The following is an 18,787-nucleotide window of genomic DNA, read 5'->3' as shown; positions in this document are numbered from 1 at the left end:
TGTGTGTGTGTGTGTGTGTGTGTGTGTGTGTGTGTGTGTGTGTGTGTGTGTGTGTGTAGGGGGTGCTAAATCTCAGGCTCACCCTCCTGTTACCATGTCTTGCAGGTGGGCAAGATGATGATGGTAATCAACAACCTGCAAGTAAGATGGTGCAGGATAATTGTAAACTTCTCGGAGTCTACATCTTATCCTAACCCAACCAAAATTGTATTCTAACGGTTTTTGAATGTCTTGTAAAAAAAAAAATCGATCTATAATGTAATTTGTATGTATACTAAAATAATTAAAAAGTAACATCACTGGGTTTAAAGTTGTCACACAGGAAATGTCAGGGGCTGCAAGATGGGCACGTTAGTTTCTTGGTGGCTGCAATAACAAATTACCACAAACGTAGTGGCTTAAGACAATAGAAACGTGTTCTTTTAAAGCTCTGGAGGCCAGAGTTCCAAAGTGAGCAGTACATGGCTAAAATCAACTTGCGGGCAGATCTGGTTCCTTCTAGAAACTCTAGAGGAGAATCCATTCCTTACCTCCTGCAGCCTCTCTGGTGGCTAATAGCATTCCTTGGCTTGTCATGCCCTCACTCCAGTCTTTGTCTCTGTTGTCACACTGCCTTCTCCTCCTCCTCTGCAGGCAGTCAAATCTTCCTCTGCTTCACTCATAAAGATGCTTGTGATTACATTTAGGGCCCAAGTGGATAATCTTCCAAGTGGATAATAGGACCCAGGGTAATCTTCCTATCCTCATATCCTTACCTTAATCACATTTGCAAAGTCTCTTTTGCCATATCTGCTAACATGCACAGGTTCCAGGGATTAGGGCACAGATATTTGTCCTAATATTCCATCTGTCACGGTGAGGGGCCAGTTTCAGCTTGGATTCTACTCAAAAAGTGAACCTTCCTGCCAAAGGGAGTAGAAGACACACGTGCCCTTTGTCTCAGCGCCCTGGGAGAGTACTGAAATGGTCAAAGTGCCAGTAGACAGGGGAGAGAGCTGCAAGGCCACCCAAGTGGACAAAAACGATTCCCTGGGTTAGCAGTAACATAAACAGCCAGTATTTTGCAGAGCATTTTGGAGAGAAAGTAGTGGTCACCAGAACAGGTGACAATCACTGTCTAAGTGATAAGGAATCTGAAGATTGTACAGACACTGATGGCTGCCCATCCTAAAGTCATTTCTACCTTTCTTGCTAACATGATCTTGATTTTCCCAAGTTGCAGTGTGCCCAGCCCAGGAAACAACTTCCTTGGATCATACTTTCAATAGAGAGAGTCTAAGCTGATCCCATTCCCCTTTGCCAGGGGATTGATTGGTCTAGGATAAGCATGTGGCTCAGTATTAGCCCATGAAAGCTAAAAGAGGATATACTGAAGGGCAGGTGGGCTTCTGAAGATTTCCCTTCCTGATGAAAGACAAGAGGATTTTAAAGGGAACGCAAGATCGCCCCTTCCTTGCTGTTTTGCTCTGCACAGTCATGTGAGGGGGTAAGATTCAGAGCCGTGGCAGCCATCTTGTGACCGAGATGGACACACTGGTGGATAAAAGCCAATCCACTGAGGGTGAGAAGCAGGGGAACACCCTTGAAACATCAAAATGACCTCAGGACTGCCCACTGCCATATTGTCTTGTTAAGAACTATAAATTCCTTATGGTTCATTCTACTGTTACTCAAATTGTTATTTGGAGCTCAATACAGTCTAAGTGATAAAACAAACATTAGGTCCTCAGAAGGAACCCACAGAACAGGGACAAGACACAGAAAACTGGAGTTCAGATGTAGCCTCCAGGATACCAACGACCCACCCATTCTTCCCAGTGAAGAGCAACCTTACATTGCTGTCTGAACTCCAGTGCATGCCAGTGTATCACTGTATTTTCTTGAGGAGTTACTACATGGTGATGTGCCTAGAGCACTCATTCCTGAGTTTGTAACAGAATCTCGAGAATCCTTTCATCATCTTCATACATCACAAACTTAACATTCTCTTCAAGTGTCATGATACCTGAATTGGGTAGATGCTATCGATACTACTTAGGACTCTGATGCGTATATTGAACTGCTAAACTAGATAAGTTACACTTCCTCAGCCCTTCCATTTAGAGATACTCGGGTGTGTCCTTTGTTGGGATACTTATTTCAGGCTGTTTATATCATATCTCCTGCACGTACCTTCCAAATCAGAGGGATGTCCCTCAGCTCCAAGCATTGCAGCAATCAACCTCATGATTAATTAATCCTGAGTGTAACTTAAGCTACTTTAAAGAAAATTCCAGGGAAACAGACATAAAATACCTATCTTTCTTGCTGAATTGCTTGTTTGAATTCCCTCATTGATATCAGACTTAATTATGCAATATCTCAGAAATACACAAACATCTGCAAATTTATTTCAGAGCATAGAAAGACAAAGACTTCAATGCCCTGTGTGGTTTCAGGAACATGATAGATCTTATTGAGGTTGAGGTCGGGGAAAAGAAGAAGAAGAAATAAACCAAACTCCCTCATTCAGGTGAAATGGAATTCAGGCTGTGTCGAATAATCTAAAGAGGAAGACATTGGCTCATTTCACAATGCAGATTCTAGGTTCTATGCTGAATTTTCTTTTAAGAAATACATCTTTAAAAAGTCATCATCTCTTTTGGGACATGGTTAAAGTATGCCTGTACCACTGATTAGCTACATAACTTTTAATCTAGGAGGTTATGTAGATAATACTAATTTGTCTGACAACTCCCTGACCATCCAGCTCTGTCTTTGTTTTTTCTGAGTCAGCACACTCACTCTTAGAGAAGCCTGCATCTTGCAGAGCTGTCACTTCTATCAAACAGAATGCCCTCAGGGTTTATGCTCATCATTAAAGAAAAAAAAAACTTGTTAGAGTATTAGCCAGGCCCAGTGCAGCGCCGTTAAATTAATTTTAGAGATGTATCTAGGTCAGACATCTATCTGCATGTTGCATACAAACACACCAACTAGTTACCTAGTATTTGCATGTTTCTAGGCTGTTAGGGCCATGCTTGATGGAGAATTATCCTTTATTTTGGTCCCAGATGGAAAAATGTTTGTTCCTGTTCAATGTAACCATAAAGTAATTGTGGTATTTCTTCTGAAAGTTGGCCACCACAAAATATTTCCAATGATCTTTCTAGAAGACTATTTCTAAAGTGCATCAACATTCCTCTCTGTTAACTAGCAATTCTTTATACAGAATCATTTGATCCCCAAATAATTTATGAATTCTCCACATCTCATTTTATCTTCTGTGTAGAAAGTCTGTGTTTCATAAAGTCCCTTTAGAGGTAATGAAATTTCAACACAAAGCTGAGACGATGATGTTCCAATACATTGTCCTTTGGGTAGAAATTAATCTTCACTGAGAAATAAGAATTTAGTATTTTGGTGGTGGTGGATAAAGAATATTTAAAGTATGTACAATGTAAAGGATCTGTATTAGAAAAGTCTGTAAGAAGAGTCTGCAATACCCATTTTTCAATCTGCTAAAATGCCAACCCAAGCATAACCAATGGAGTCCAAAATTGTTACAGAAGGAAACCTTTTGACCTTGTACATTACACTCCTAGGATGACCTGTGTGCCATTTCAAGAACATGTGTTTCTTATAGAGTTGAATGAAACTGACAGGTCCCCACACAGTCTTCTCAGAGCTATTTCATAAACGACAAAGGCATGGCAATGCAGGTAAGCACAATAGCATTGTCATCAGGTGAGAATTCAGACAGAATCAGCCAGTATGTCCTGAAAAAGGCCTTCATTAGACAAATGAGGTAACCAAGGTTGGGCCAAAAAAAAAAAAAAAAAACAACCTCCCTAGTTCCAGAAGTATGCTTTAACTGAAAAGTGCTGTGCGTCAATTCTGGTTAGTATGCAATCTGTATAAAGACGACGTCCATGCTTACATAGTGTTTATGATAGCAACAGAGTTCTAGGGAGGAATTTTAATGTTTGTCCTAACAACTTGTACTGTGACTTGACTTGATACAAATACTATCTAGAGGACCCATGATAACTGTCCTTGGTTTATCCAAAGCTTAGAGTCAGAGGAAAAGCTGGGTAAATGACAGCACAAGACAGAGTCCACTACTCAGTAAGCCTGAGGAGAAGGAAGGTATGCTTAACGCTATCCAAGGTAAGTAGTAACAAAGCACAAGTGTCACTAGACTGGACCGCTGTGTTGATGACTTTTTGCAATGGACTGAAACAGGCATGGCAACTACAGCCTAGAGATCTGTAAATCCCAGCCACGTGGAATACGGACAAAATGATGGCATCAAGATGTAACTTGTATAGCAACTCACTTTTAATTAGATCACTAGCACTTTTGTGACCAAATGATGTGACATGATTGGTCTGAAGCCAGCCCAGGAACACACACAGTGATGATTGTGTGATTAACTAGGCTGACTCATGGGCACGGTGGGGCATGGGCAACTGAAAGTCTAAGACTTCCTGGAGCTGGGGAGAGTTAGAGCTCATTTTCTTTACATGGGAGATCGAGGACAACGTGAAAAATGAAGATTGCTCATTAGAAAAGGGAAACGGTGTCTTAGATTAAAAAGGTTTCTGTCATTGGAAAGTATGATAAAGGAAGGGTGGTCAGAATTTCTGACATCATTTTTTCTGACACTGTATGAAAGTTGTGTGTTAATTAATCACAGCATGTTTCGGGGAAGCAGCATGTTGTGGTATATTTTTTCCCCTATCTGTACTTGCTAGCCGTGTGAGTTTAACAGGCCAATGCTGTAAGCCTCAGTAAAATGGGGACTCTAATATTCTTCTCTTACTGATTGTGGCAAGATTAAATAACATGGCCTAGTGTGTAGCCCATAGCAGGTGTTACCAAATACGTGAAATTTCAGAAGACGCATTTCCCTACAGGTATCTTTTGGCTTGATCGCATGTCTACTAATTAATTCAATGTCTGCTAATGAATTTTAAGGGCAAATGTAAATGCAATTAAATAATCATTGAGACCAGTATGAGGATGGACCTTCTCACTTCTCACCCTCCTAAAACTATCTTACAATATGAGAATCAGAAAAAAAAAAAAAACCAGCACTGACAGAACAAAAACAAATCATAATTGAATGTATCACACTGTGTATGAAGATTATACCACTGAGAGGCACACTGGGCCAATTCACATCCACCAAGGCAATTATGCCACATGTCAGGGAAAGCCCCAGAAGAGGAGGTCAGTGTGGGCAGCAAGGGGGTCACCTGCCTCAGACAAAAGCTTTATGTGAATGGCCTTCTCCCTGAAGCTCTATAAGGGCAATGTTAGCAACTCCATGAAGAATAGTTCTAAGGAAAAAGGATGGCGTCCTTAAGGAGAGCTCCCCAAACTTGGCTGTTAAGAATCAATTGCAGCCGTACTTAAAATACACATGTCCAACATTTTCACATGATTGACATTCTGTAAAGTAGCTATGATTTGAAAACATCAGAATAAGACAAAACCTGACCATTAGAAAAGAAAGGCAGTTATTCTAATTTCACCACTTTGAGTATTTACTTTCATAAGGGCAAAGTCACCTGGTAAAGTCATTTTTTACACAAACTAGGATCTAATCATGCTGCAATGCCTCTTCAAAGTGCAACGGCTGCAGAGCTTATGAGTGTTTCTGTGTACATTGTGCAGTTTGATTTTAGCGGCTCCAATTATGAGCTACTCGGTGACAGTTGTCCAGGGGATGAAAGAATGTTTTAAATTTAATGCTTATTTGTGATGTATCCTCCAGCATTGTTTTGCTACATGTATGTAAATATACTCTTACATGCATATCCCCTACTTTTCCTAGTATATATAACAATTAAGGGTATTAAGATGTATGTATATTTTCTATATATAGAGAGAAACAAAGGTTGAATGTAAGCAGGTTTTACATGGAAGAAATGGAAGTCCATTACATTGACACACAAATATATAAGGAAAAAGTGTGCTATCGAATACAATATACTCTATTGAATAAGTCTTGCGTTGATTTAGAAAACCCAAAAGAACACACTTAAATGAACAGGAATTGAAGGGGCATGATGGATGCGTCCCTCGTAGCATTTAAATCTCTTCCACTTGATTAAAAATTCCTAGTTCCTCTTCACTGAATTGTTTAGAGTTTTTGAGCAGCCTCTGCCCTGATTAAAACAAATTAGCATCAAAGATCCCCTGTTGAATGAGAAATCATTAATTGAGAAACATGCAATGCTCCTTAATTACCTTTAGAACAGTGAGAGAACAAATAATCTCAGGTTCCAGAGGGCCCTGTCTGCTCTGCACCATGGACTCATTTCGTGTAGCTGCTGGGATAAAACTCAAGTAGCAAACAATACTGGGGAATATCAATGCAAGCTTCAGTAAACACACTGTAGATTGTTTATCTAAAAGAAAAATATCTAGGTAATGACTAACCGGAAGAGAGGAAAACGTTTTAGTCTTTTTTGACGAGAGCCTTAAAAGTGTTTTATATATGCCATTATTGATTGAGAAAGGATGCGAGCTGCTCTTTCTGATACAGATTGTAATGCTTTGTGTAAAACACTTCATTTATGCAATTACCTGATAAGATTTCAGATGCTTAGGTACGGATGCGCAAACTTTATCATTTAACAGTGCAATGGAAAGCTCTAAAGTGTTAAACTTTACAAAACCCAGCTACAGATGGAAATTCAAATAATGATAGGGCACCACAGTTCTTCCTTCCTTTATATACCAATACAATAATTATGACAGCTTAGATAAGTCAGTGATAAATGATGCAGCCCTCCACCTTCGAAATCTGGAAAACCTTTCATAAGAACCCATGGGAATGTCAATAAAAATCAAATTGTTACAGATATTATGACAATGTAAGGACTGTTGCAAATGCTTGTACACAGTGCCATACGAGAGGCCTCTGACAAGGGTGGCATGGTACTGGGTGTGAGGTTCTGAAGACTTGAAAAGCACATTCCTCCCAAGCACCCCAGCAGAAAGCAATATTCTCATTCTTCTACATGGGGTAAATAAAGCATGGCAAAGCACAGTTATTCAGCTGAGGATAGGATTTTGGTGTTATTCGAGTTTTCTCAGGACTCCGTTTCACCCACTAGATCAAACTTCCTCGGCAGTCTTCGAAAAAATGGACAGAATTGATTCAACTATCTCTATTTTTTGGATGTTTTGGTTCACCATACAATTTACAGACTGATTCAGACCAAGTAAAGCAAAAACTTCCCAAACAATGCTGCCATATAAGATCTATATTAATGTGATTAAAACACAATTTGGGGAATTTGCATTTAATTTTTAGTAGCATGAAGTGACATGTTTTACAAGTTGAATTACACTTTTTACCAACAGTCTTAGTAGATTTCAAACTTTGTAGAGATTATTAATCACTATTCTTTGTCTTGCATCCCACCAAGGTAATAAACTTGACGTTGCTACAGTCTTTGCAAATAGTCCCTTAGTGCCTACATTATAAGGGCAATTATCAAGACTCCATCAAGAATATGTACACAAAGTAATTTGCACCAAAAGAGAATGTTATTAACTGTCTTAATGCAGTATAGAGGACTATAAACATGGTTGTAATACTTTGAAACACTAGGAAAATTGTTGTTTTTTCTCAAAGGGTTCCCAGGAAGGTATATGCTTTTTGGGATATCCACAATTATTATCAATCCACTAATGTACAAAATAAAAATAGTTCAGAAATATTATCACATAAGAATTACTAATAGAAAGACCATCACATAACTGTCTTCTAGACATTGTTCAGAAAAAGAAAATCACGTAATTTAAACATTGCACATTATGTATACAAACACAACAAATTTTTTTGTAAAGCTCATCATAGACACAGCCTCCTGAGAAACAAAATGATGCTATTTGGTAGTTCTCCATTCTAGAAAGCCTGCTTCAGTTAACAGCCCACACTGGTAGGAGTTTTTTGTTGTTGTTGTTGTTTTTGTTTTTGCTTTGGAAGTCAAATTGGAGCTGTCACTTCAGAAATCGACAAGGAGTGAACATCGGATTCTCAAGAGTTTTTTTCCCTTTTCCATGTAGTTCATTTGCCTCTAAATGTTTGGGGAGACCATATTCTTTTATCCTCACAGGGAAACGAGTTTCAAAGGAACCTGGAGATCTGACTCTCAGAAGGGAATAGTCTTGATAAGTAGCATATCCTGTTTGCCATTATCTATTTGTGTTGCAAGGTAATTCATTTCAGGTGGAAATCAAATTGCTTTAAGCTGAGCTAGTGTTTTTACTGGTGTCCTTCCAGCCGGCCTTCCTTTTAAGTGCCATTGTATTTCAAATAAGCTGATCTAAAGGAAAAGATTACTGCTGCCAACGTGCATTGTAACAAGGGAATGAAGGTGTGCAAGACCTATTTTATGTTATTTATTTATATTTAAAACACTGATAGAGGTCTGAGAGCACTAGTCTTCCACTGGGGGAATGAGCTGAGTAGTCGGCGAAGGGTTAGGAGAGGTGTGTGAAGATGAGAAAGAACATCTAACAAAATTTGTTAGTATTTGCCATACAACTGCCACTTAAAGTTGAGGAAGGTAATATTTAAAATATGTAATAGACATTGTAAAAATCTTGAAGAGCACAACTCTAAAATCACCAGGCAACACATACCTTTGGTTCCAATTGCAATTTAGTTATTTGGGATCTTTGGCACATATATGCACTGTAGTGTTACTGCTACAGAAAAAAATAAAGGGAAAAATCAACGCTCATGATTCACTGATTTTAAACCTGGACCTTCTCATAGTAAAAGGAGAAAACATTTAACTATGATCTACTTTTCATTTCAACAACAACAAAAAACCATCACAAAACCTACATGAGGTAGTGAGCATTTTTATCTCAGCTTACTTAGAAACGATTTAGATAACTGGCCCATGACATTAAAAAAAACACCTCGGCCTTTGAGTTAAAATTCGAGTACATCTCTGCACAGGACCTGTTCTAAGCTAACTTATATGTCACTGAAAAGAACAAAGTTTAAAACATTTTTGGGCAAAAGGGGCTGTAGAAACACAAAGAATTATAAAAGAATTTGCTCCCTAATCCTATTTTCCCAGGCAGATTTTCTAGAGTGAGATTTCCTGACTGTGCAAACAGCCAGGCTAAAGCAACTTATGTTTAAACAACTATCTGAGTGAAAATACCACTCAGGCCAGATACCACTTCTGCCAAAACAACCAGAAAAATACCACTTCTGCCAAAACAACCAGAAAAACACCACTTCTGCCAAAACAACCAGGAAAATACTTCTGCCAAAATTAACACAGGTTAAAGCTTTTGATGGTGAGACGAATACAGTGTTTCCGCAATGGTCTTTCAGGGGTTTGGTTTCATTCAATTAAAACTATTTTGCACCCAGTCTCTGAAGGGGGAGAAGGTTGGAATGGGGGAGAGGGCAGAGGGTGTAGTTTACAGAAGCTCATTTAAAATTATAATTTTGTTTCATATTTGGAAAACAAAAGAATACTAGCTGTTTTCATAATAAGGCTGGAGAAAGTAAAGCTTGGCACTATTTTGGCTGCCATGGCCATGCCAGGTACCCTGATTCTAAACAAGTGAGGAGGTACATAAGAATCTGGAGAGGGAATAGCGTGTTTACCGAAAGGGTTGTGGGTTGGAGCTGAAAGAACGCCTATCACTCACATCAGCCACTCACAGGTGATTTCTCTGAGCAAACCCTTTTAGGCCAGAGAAAAGTCAGTTTTAAGCTAAACTCTCCAAATCTCCTTATAGCCACTGATACATCATCAAAAAGCTGAAAAGGAGAGTGTGCAAGGCTTAGATGTTCACAGAACAGCTACTGCTCTCGCTACTGCGAGAGTTCATCTACCACTCCTACCTGCTTTGGATGCACATTCATCCTGGACCCTCCAAAAGCTTCTCTTTCTTCTCTGAGGTTCCTGGGCGATGGCTGCCAGGCTGGGCATGTTTCTCAAGGTTCGGTGGTCCTCTTCTTCTGAGCCCCTTCCTGGCCTGGCCTCCCAGAGGTGCCATGGGGAGGAGGAGGCCACCATTCCATCCCCTGGAGCACAGGCAGAGCCAGCCTCAGGGTTAAGCCTCAGGTCAGGGGTCAGGGTCCCAGCAGAGCCTGCGTGAAGCCCTGAGCCTAAGAGGTATCCCAGGTGCAGGCCCTTCTGTCGGGGGAGGGGGCTGGAGAAAAAAGAGATGTTTAGATCCTCTGATTTTCTCCTTCTTGGTGAGACCTAACAGAGGCCTAGCAGAGCAGTGCCACTGAAAGAAGGCTGGGCCCCAGATAGCCACACAGGGACCAAGCCCAGAGTTTGCCAGAGAATGTGCAGGCTTTCCCCAGAAGACTCAGCTATGCTGGAGTTACCCTAGTCTCAGATAGCTGACTTTTATTCAAAGTAAGAGCAGTTTCTATAACACATGTCATGTGGCGTAGACCCTCATGATAGCTAGAATCTTAGCTGCTAGACCTTGTGAGTGCAGTAAAGGTCGATGCAAATCTGGTGAGGAAGAAAAGAGTGGAAAATGTATTTTGAATGTCAAATTGAAAAACAAATTTTATAATTACCTTTTAGATGGTGAGGGGCTTTTCCAAGTTCTCAGAGTGCTTTTTCCTGTGCGACCATGAAAGGATTAACAAAACAAACCAAAATAAAACTGCGTTTGGCAGTGGGGGTTGGGAGAGCCAATGTTTTTATTTCAATAAAGTCCGGATTAACAGCACATTATAACATAAAATGTTGGCTTTCTAAAATGGGCTTGAACTTTTACAAAATCTATTTTTAACACTGGCATGCATACCTGTGTAAGTAGATACTGACAGTAGCTCTGGTTCTAATTCTTAATTTCAAAAAATTTGATAAAACTAAAATGTTAAATGTACACTCTAATGAAAACACTGCTGAAACACCAACCGAATGGCTCGTATTCCTTGGAAAATATTTTAAAGCATTTTGAATTAGAGCAATAACTTCGTTATTTAAAGAACTCCCTCTAATGGTCGATAAAGGCAGCACTTTGACCCAATGCAGTGTTTCTCTAATTTGCCTAATGGTAAGAAGCACTGAGAAGCTTATTAAGCGTACTGCTCTCCAGGGCTTACCCCAGTGTTTCTGAATCTAAATCTCTAGAGGTGAAAGTGGGAATCTGCCTGAACCCAAGCAATTCCTGTAATCAGGTAAGTTTCAAGCTCACCCTGGTATGTGGCAAATGGGTTTTGAAACTTGACGTTAAAAAAAAAAGCATAAGTGGGTAGAAATAGTTCATTTGATCAGTTTTCATTTTAAAATCTTTTCAAAATATAAGACATCTTTCAAATCATAGTTTTATGTTCACTGAACAAAGATATATCATGTATAACCACAAAATGTAAGTACTGACCCGGTCTTGCCTAATCTGTACATGAAAGGTGGTAATTGGCTCTTGTCTCAATGTCCTCAGTCAGTAATTTTCAGAAATACTCTCCTAAAACTGTATAGATTTGGGAAGAGTTTAAGTCTTTATTGGCCCAATGTCAAAGTAGTTTTTAAAAAATCCCTGTATCCCAAAAATATAGGAACTTAAGTTATCCAGGAAGTCTTTTTGAAAAACCAAATTGACCTTTACCTATGATGCAAAGCTGAATAAAAATTAATAGGTGGATTCATAAAACAACTGGTAGAAAAACTGGCCCAATGTCCCCACGGTTGCTACGCTGCATCAAGGACCCACTATGGGAGCTTTCTGTTTGTGACCATCTAGCCTTGCAATGCCTCTCCAAGGTGGGCACCATTACCTCCCTTTACAGATGGAAAGCAAAACTTAAAGGTGAAACTTACCCAGCACCACACACCTGAAAGCTAGGTCCAGCACCTGTTTTCCAGCCTGTGAGCCAGTGTGCACCCTAAGTGAACTTATACCATGAACTGCAACTATACAGTCATCTCTATCTTACCACAGCTGGAAGTAAATGAGATGTTGGAAAGTCCAGCAAGAATCAATTACCTTTTTCAATAGGTCCTATTTGAAGTTTTCCTATTGAACATAACACTATAGTATATGGCATCTCTGTGTATTACTAAAATAAATTTTCATTTAATGCAATTATCAGAATCCTAATCCTCTTAAAGTTTATTAACTCAATCTGTAAGTATGTGCAAATTCTTTTCCAACAAGAATTCTCCAGGTCAAATAGCATCCCCAGATTAATTTTTAAAACTCCATTGTATTTAATGAGTTTTTTTCATACTTGGCAGAATAAAACATCCTAAAATCTAAAGAATACTTTAAAGTCATTCTAAACTGAAATGTCCAGAATTCCATTAAGGTTAGTTTTCAAGAGAATCAGCCATTTAACTGCTAAATTCTTGGAAAGTATCTGCATATTTGTTTGATTTGATTTTTTTTTTAAATGAAAGCATCCAAACTTAAAATGTCTGGAGTGTAGGGGGAAAAATCAAGACACAGATTCAAAGTGATTATCCTTGATCCTTCATGTCTTTTCAATACAATTCACCAAAAGGCAAATAATTTTATTGCCAGTAAAAAGCTTTGATAAGTTGAGAATTAATTGCATAGTTAGCCACAGAGTTAGCAATATTTGGCCCAAAAAGGTATAGTATGACTTTAACTTAACATTGCATTGTGTCTCATAGTTCTCTACAGTTTGAATTTTCAAGTTTTAAGAACCTAATGGGATTTGAGGTGGATAAAACTTGATACATCTTCCACAGTAACACTCTCTGTTTAGCCTCCCTAAAAATATAGCTGAAATAGATTTTACATCTAAATCTGTATGTTTTTATATTTTTATTATATATGCTTTCTCTTGCAACAATTGTTAGAGAATTAAATAAATTGGGCAATCACTTTTAAAAAATGATTATATCTTTGTAATCGCTAGTTTTATCAATTTATTTTTTTCATGAGAGAAGTCAACATTTAAAGGGCCCAAAAGAAGCTAATAAAATTACTTCATTGCTTTTAGGAGACATTTACAAACTTAGCTCATTCCTTTACTGAGAGAGAAAATATCATAGGGAAGTAGAAACAACCAGTGCCCTCCCCTCCAAAAGACCCCACAGGATATAGATAAAATTACTAGAATTACTCTAAGAATTTGTTGTATTTTTAATGCATGGAAAATAGCAAAATTATCATGCCAACATGAGGAATATATACTATAATTCATAAATGCCTAATTATCAAAATAATGACATAGTCATGGTGAGATGCAACCTAGCAATCTTATATAAGATGCAACTACATATTGTATGATCATTCCTGTTATATATTACATTCAATCCTCATCAAATTAAGCTGACTATGTATAAATGGCATTATGAAATAAACATTTAATATCACAATAGGGTCGCGGTCTGCTACTGTACAACCATGGCATGCAAGTAACTATGCATTAGCTGTAAACAGTGAAGTGTCATTACCTTCCAAAAATCCAAAGAATGTGAAAAGTATATACATAGTACTAAACGTCAATTGTATTTAAATGACCTTCATATTTAAACAAAGCTATAGCATATACAGCAGCTTTGGATATTTCTGTCACTGTTATACATATCTTATAGTCACCCTGAAGTTAGGAAACTGCAGTTCCAAGCTATATTTGTTAATGCTACTGAGCTTTAGTGAAGTGTAGTCAGCATTAGGATATAAATGATTCTGTGTTCCAATGTGAAGTCTGTTTAATTTTTCCTTTCTGCCATAATTCAGAATTTTGAGTCATTAAGAATATGCTGACTGTGGGCAACGATGAACGTATTTTCTAAACCACAGACTTTTTCTCATGGCATGGATGTGCCCATGTCAGAAAGAAGAATACTGTTGATGCTTGCTAGCCAGTGCTCTTCTCTACTTCCATTCTAGGTGGAACAGCTGGCAGGAAGGAACTCAGGTCATCTTATAACTCGAGAGATGTTGCCTCTAAAATACATTTTGTAACATTTGTAAAAGGTAGTTAAAATCTAGCAGCTAGGAGAGGAAGGGCAAAAAAAAAAATGATCCATTCTTATAAAAATGCAGATGGATCATTTAGGTCTGATCCAATGATTCTTAGGCAATTAAAAATTATCATACTGGAGCCAAACTTATATGCTGTAAAATAACCATTTCAGCTCTCTTCAGGTTGTGGTATTGGAGGCTGTTTTTGGAAGGAGGGGAACAACTGATCTCTGGACAGGCGTTTCCATGCTCTATGAGTTCAGATAATGAGTTAGGCTGTTGGCATGGATGACAGGAATGTCCTCTACACTGAGAATTCTAATAAACCTCCTGTGAAGTTACTCAGAATGAGTTGAACTCATTCTGGTCTGCGTTCCAGTTAGGTGGAAAGCTGTCACATTCTCAGACTGAGTTTGGACATGATATGGTTATGAGAAATATTTAAATACATTACCTACATCCTACTACATCAAAATCTTGCCTTCACATTTACAATGAGATAAAAGAGCATTTAAAGCCATTGCAATTTGTTCATTCCCTGTTCATATACAGGTGATTTAAGTTTGCTTATGAGGCAAAAACTGTACAATTCTCATCATTCAGGCATTATAAAATGTCTTTCTTTAAAGTCTTGGGATATAAATAGTTGATTTATATGAATTGCATATTTTTCATCTTCATTAAGAAACAATATACATCTTTTTCCAGAGTAATTTAATGTTAGTATAATAAGTCTAAGATAGCGGTAAAAACTGACTTTATCACCTGTGACCTTCAGTGCTTTTATAAAACTCATGAACATTCTTTGGCCACCTGGGTCATTGCCCATTTTGAAGGAAACTGTACTCAGGCCCTGGATGATACAGAGATTTTCCTCCATAAAATCTGAGGCCACAGGACAGCTTTAACAGAAGCCAGAAGTAAAACAGTACAGAATATACAGGAGTGTTTTCCATTTCTCAGACACAAGTTCCTTGACGTGTTGAAAGGTGTTTTCGATTCCGGACTCCAGAAGTCTTATCTTTACTATCTGAAGCTTTCTGTTGTGAAATATCTATTAGGGCACTGGCAATTGCAAGGCCTGGAAGAAAAGAGAAAGGCATTTAAATGCTTGCTTAGACGTTTCTGGAATGGCAACAGCGGTGGTGTAGGGCCCTGCTTTTTATTGTTTTTCATTTAGTCATCACACGTTTGGCTGTTACTGGAAGTTATCAAGTAGTTTACCTTTTACCTAAAATGTTTCTTGACTTGGGCATGTGAACTTCACAAATGAAGAAGAATGAAGATCTAAGAAAGTGAACTGACTCTGACTTGTGACAATCAAATCAACATTTGACAAATTACACATTCAGTTGTGGATATGACCCTACACTTTCCTGTCCATGTGTGAACACAAATTTGCTGTGGAGGTACTAGAAATTTTCAATGTTAATATTGTCTTTTTTTTTTTTTTAAGAAATAAAACTTGTCATGTCAAGATTTAAAAAAAACATTTTGATCTAGGAAAACTGGCTAGCCATGTGCAGAAAGGTGAAACTGGATTCCTTCCTTACACCTTATACAAAAATTAACTCTAGATGGATTAAAGACTTAAACATTAGGCCTAACACCATAAAAACTCTAGAAGAAAACCTAGGCAATACCATTCAGGACATAGGCATGGGCAAGGACTTCATGACTAAAACACCAAAAGCATTGGCAACAAAAGCCAAAATAGACAAGTGGGATCTAATTAAATTTAAGAGCTTTTGCTCAGCAAAATAAACTATCAATAGTGTGAATTGGCAACCAACAGAATGGGAAAACATTTTTGCAATCTACACATCTGACAAAGAGCTAATATCCCGAATCCATGGAGAACTTATAAACAAATTTACAAGAAAAAAACAATCCCATCAAAAATTGGGCAAATGATATGAGCAGGTACTTTTCAAAAGAAGACATTTATGAAGAAACAAACATATGAAAAAATGCTCATCATCACTAGTCATTAGGGAAATGCAAATCAAAACTACATTGAGATACCACCTCATGCCAGTTAGAATGGCGATCATTAAAAAAATCAGGAGACGACAGATGCTGGAGAGGATGTGGAGAAAAAGGAACACTTTTACACTGTTGTTGGAAGTGTGAATTAGTTCAATCATTGTGGAAGACAGTGTGGCAATTCCTCAAGAATCTAGAAACAGAAATACCATTTGACCCAGCAATCCCATTACTGGGTATATACCCAATGGATTATAAGCTATTCTATTATAAAAACCTATGCACACATGTGGCACTGTTCACAATAGTAAAGACTTGCAACAAATCCAAATGCCCATCAATAATAGACTGGATAAAGAAAATGTGGCACATACACACCATGGAATACTATGCAGCCATTAAAAATGATGAGTTCACGTCCTTTACAGGGACATGGATGAAACTGGAGACCATTATTCTCAGCAAACTGATACAAGGACAGAAAACCAAACACTGCATGTTTTCACCCATAAGTGGGTGTTGAACGAGAGCACATGGATACAAGGAGGGGAACATCACACACTGGGGCCTTGGGGTGGGTTGCTAGGGGAGGAATAGCAGGAGGTAGGAGGATTAGGGAGGGATAGCATTAGGAGAAATACCTAATGTAGATGACGGGGTGATGGATGCATCAAACCACCACCATGACACGTGTATACCTATGTAACAAACCAGCATGATCTGCACATGTACCCAAAACCTTAAAGTATAATTTAAAAAAATTTCCCCAAAAAAAGTAAAAAAATGTTGAGCAGTTTTAGGTTTACAGAAAAATTGAACCAATATTGAGATAAATTACCAACTAAAGTCCATAATTTACATTAGGGTTTACTCTCTCTGTTACATAGTTCTTTTGGCTTTGACAAATGCACAATGAAGGGCATCCACCATTAAAATATCATACAAAATAGTTTCCCTGCCCTAAAATATCCCGTACTTCACCAAATTTTCCCTCTGTTTCCCCAAGCCTCTGGCAACCACTGATCTTTCTTTACTGTCTCTGTAGTTTTGCCTTTTTCAGAATGTTGTATGGCTGGAATCACACAGTACTGTAGTCTTTCAGACTGTCTCCTTTCCCTTACAAATATGTATTTAACATACCTCCATTTCCTTTTTTTGGCTTGATAACTCATTTCTTTTAATTGTTGAATTATCTTCCACTGTACAGATCTGCCATGGTTTGTTTATGAATTCCCTGTTGAAGGACATCTTGATTGTCCTTGCTTCCAATTTTTGGTAATTGTGAATAAAGCTGTTAAAACATCTGTGTGCAGGTTTTTATGTGAACATAACGTTTCAATTCATAAGTACCAAGGAGCCTGATTGCTGGATAATATGGTAAGCTTATGTTTTAGTTTAGTAAAAAATTGCCAAACGGTGTTTCACAGTGGCTGTGCCATTTTGTATTTCCACCAGCAATGAATGAGAGTTCTTGTTGCTTCACAACCTCACCGGCATTTGTCGTTGTCAGTGTTTTAGGTGCTAGCCGTTCTAATAGGTGTGTAGCAGTATCTTACAGTTGTTTAAATCTGCAATTCTCTAATGACATATGATGCTGAGCACCTCTTGTATATTTCTTTCCCAAATGTATATCTTCTTTAGTCAGGTATCTGTTCAGATCTTATGCCTGTTTTTAATTGGGTTGTTTGTTTCCTTATTGTTGAGTTTTAAGAGTTCTTTGAAGATTTTGGATATCAGTTCTTTATCAGATGTGTGTTTTGTAAATATTTTCTCCAAGTCTATGGCTTGTCTTTTCATTCTCTCAAACCATTTTAAAAATTACAAAAGCACACCATGGATAGAGTTGTGCTATGCACAAATGGACATGGAAGAAAGACAACTTGATATTTAGCTGACAAATGTCTTTTTTATTAGAAAGGAACCTGGAGTATTATTGACAGAATATGACCACAAATGTGGAGCAGCAGCAGCATCATAGGTAATTTAAAAAATATTGTTTTATTATGTTGATTTGCTTTGTTACACTGTTTGTACATTGATGGATAGGAACACTTGGTAAGATGCTCGGCGATAATGATGATTTCATTAAATTTATACAAGCAATGGCTCAACCAGATAATCTGGCTTATCATAGCTACATATGAATCATGTTATTATCTGTTGAGTCCCATATAATTCTTGAGTAAAACCAAATGTCTCAAATCACCGTACTAAACCATGAGGCCAGACTGTTTAAGAAAAGGCCGCAAAAGGACCTTTGGCTCATTTACCTTTCTCCAAGGTCTTGAAGACTTAAGCTTGAATTGAGCTGACCTCTTCTCCACATGTTACTCTCAGAGGAAGATCATTTTCAGATCTTATCCTATGTAGAATATCACTGAATTATTTTATTCCTATGGGTCTGTTAATTCTATGTAAGCTTCAAATATTTCCTGGCAGGAATGGAACTCAGAGATTTATGGACAGAAAGAAATGCCAATAAAGGGACATGGGCACTGTAGGACGAAAGCAAACTAGCCTAGTGCAGTGTTGTGGGAGTCAAGGGAGGACCGGGCCCAAGGAGTCTGTAAAAAGTGGCAAATGGGCCAGCAGGGTAAGGTCTGTGGCAAAGACCATTAGACTTCCTCAGAGAAGATTCCAGTGATCTTTGAGTCATTTCTATATCTAACTGAGGATGGAAGCCTGAAAGTTAAGCAAGGAATGGAGTGACAGGAAGTGTGGCCAGCAGACATCAGTTCCATGTTTAAGATGTTTAGAAATGGGAAGAAGTAAGTTAGCTTATCTACCCAAGGGAAGTAGCAGGGTCAGATGGAATATATGTAGATGCATGGGACTGTATAACTGCATTATTTAAAGGAAA

At 38.1% G+C, this 18,787-nt stretch overlaps 1 protein-coding gene across 8 annotated transcripts in view; it reads right to left on the bottom strand.

Moving 5' to 3' along the window:
• Nucleotides 1-10,681: 10,681 nt before the first annotated feature.
• ATRNL1 (attractin like 1) overlaps nucleotides 10,682-18,787 on the bottom strand; it is an 842,256-nt gene continuing 834,150 nt past the window's right edge. For all 8 annotated transcript variants that reach the window (XR_004269856.1, XR_004269857.1, XM_032281122.1 and 5 more), the window contains one exon: nucleotides 10,682-15,022. Coding sequence is in view for 6 of the 8 variants with exons in the window: in XM_032281122.1 (XP_032137013.1) it covers nucleotides 14,901-15,022 (122 nt within the window). In the remaining 2 variants the exon portion in view is untranslated. The remainder of the gene's footprint in view (nucleotides 15,023-18,787) is intronic.

The sequence above is a fragment of the Sapajus apella genome, unplaced genomic scaffold, assembly GCF_009761245.1.
Source record: "Sapajus apella isolate SASKATOON/1434 unplaced genomic scaffold, GSC_monkey_1.0 scaffold13, whole genome shotgun sequence".
Classification (NCBI taxonomy): domain Eukaryota; kingdom Metazoa; phylum Chordata; class Mammalia; order Primates; family Cebidae; genus Sapajus; species Sapajus apella.
The sequence above is the reverse complement of the archived record's forward strand: the minus strand, read 5'-3'. Positions and strand labels throughout refer to the sequence as shown.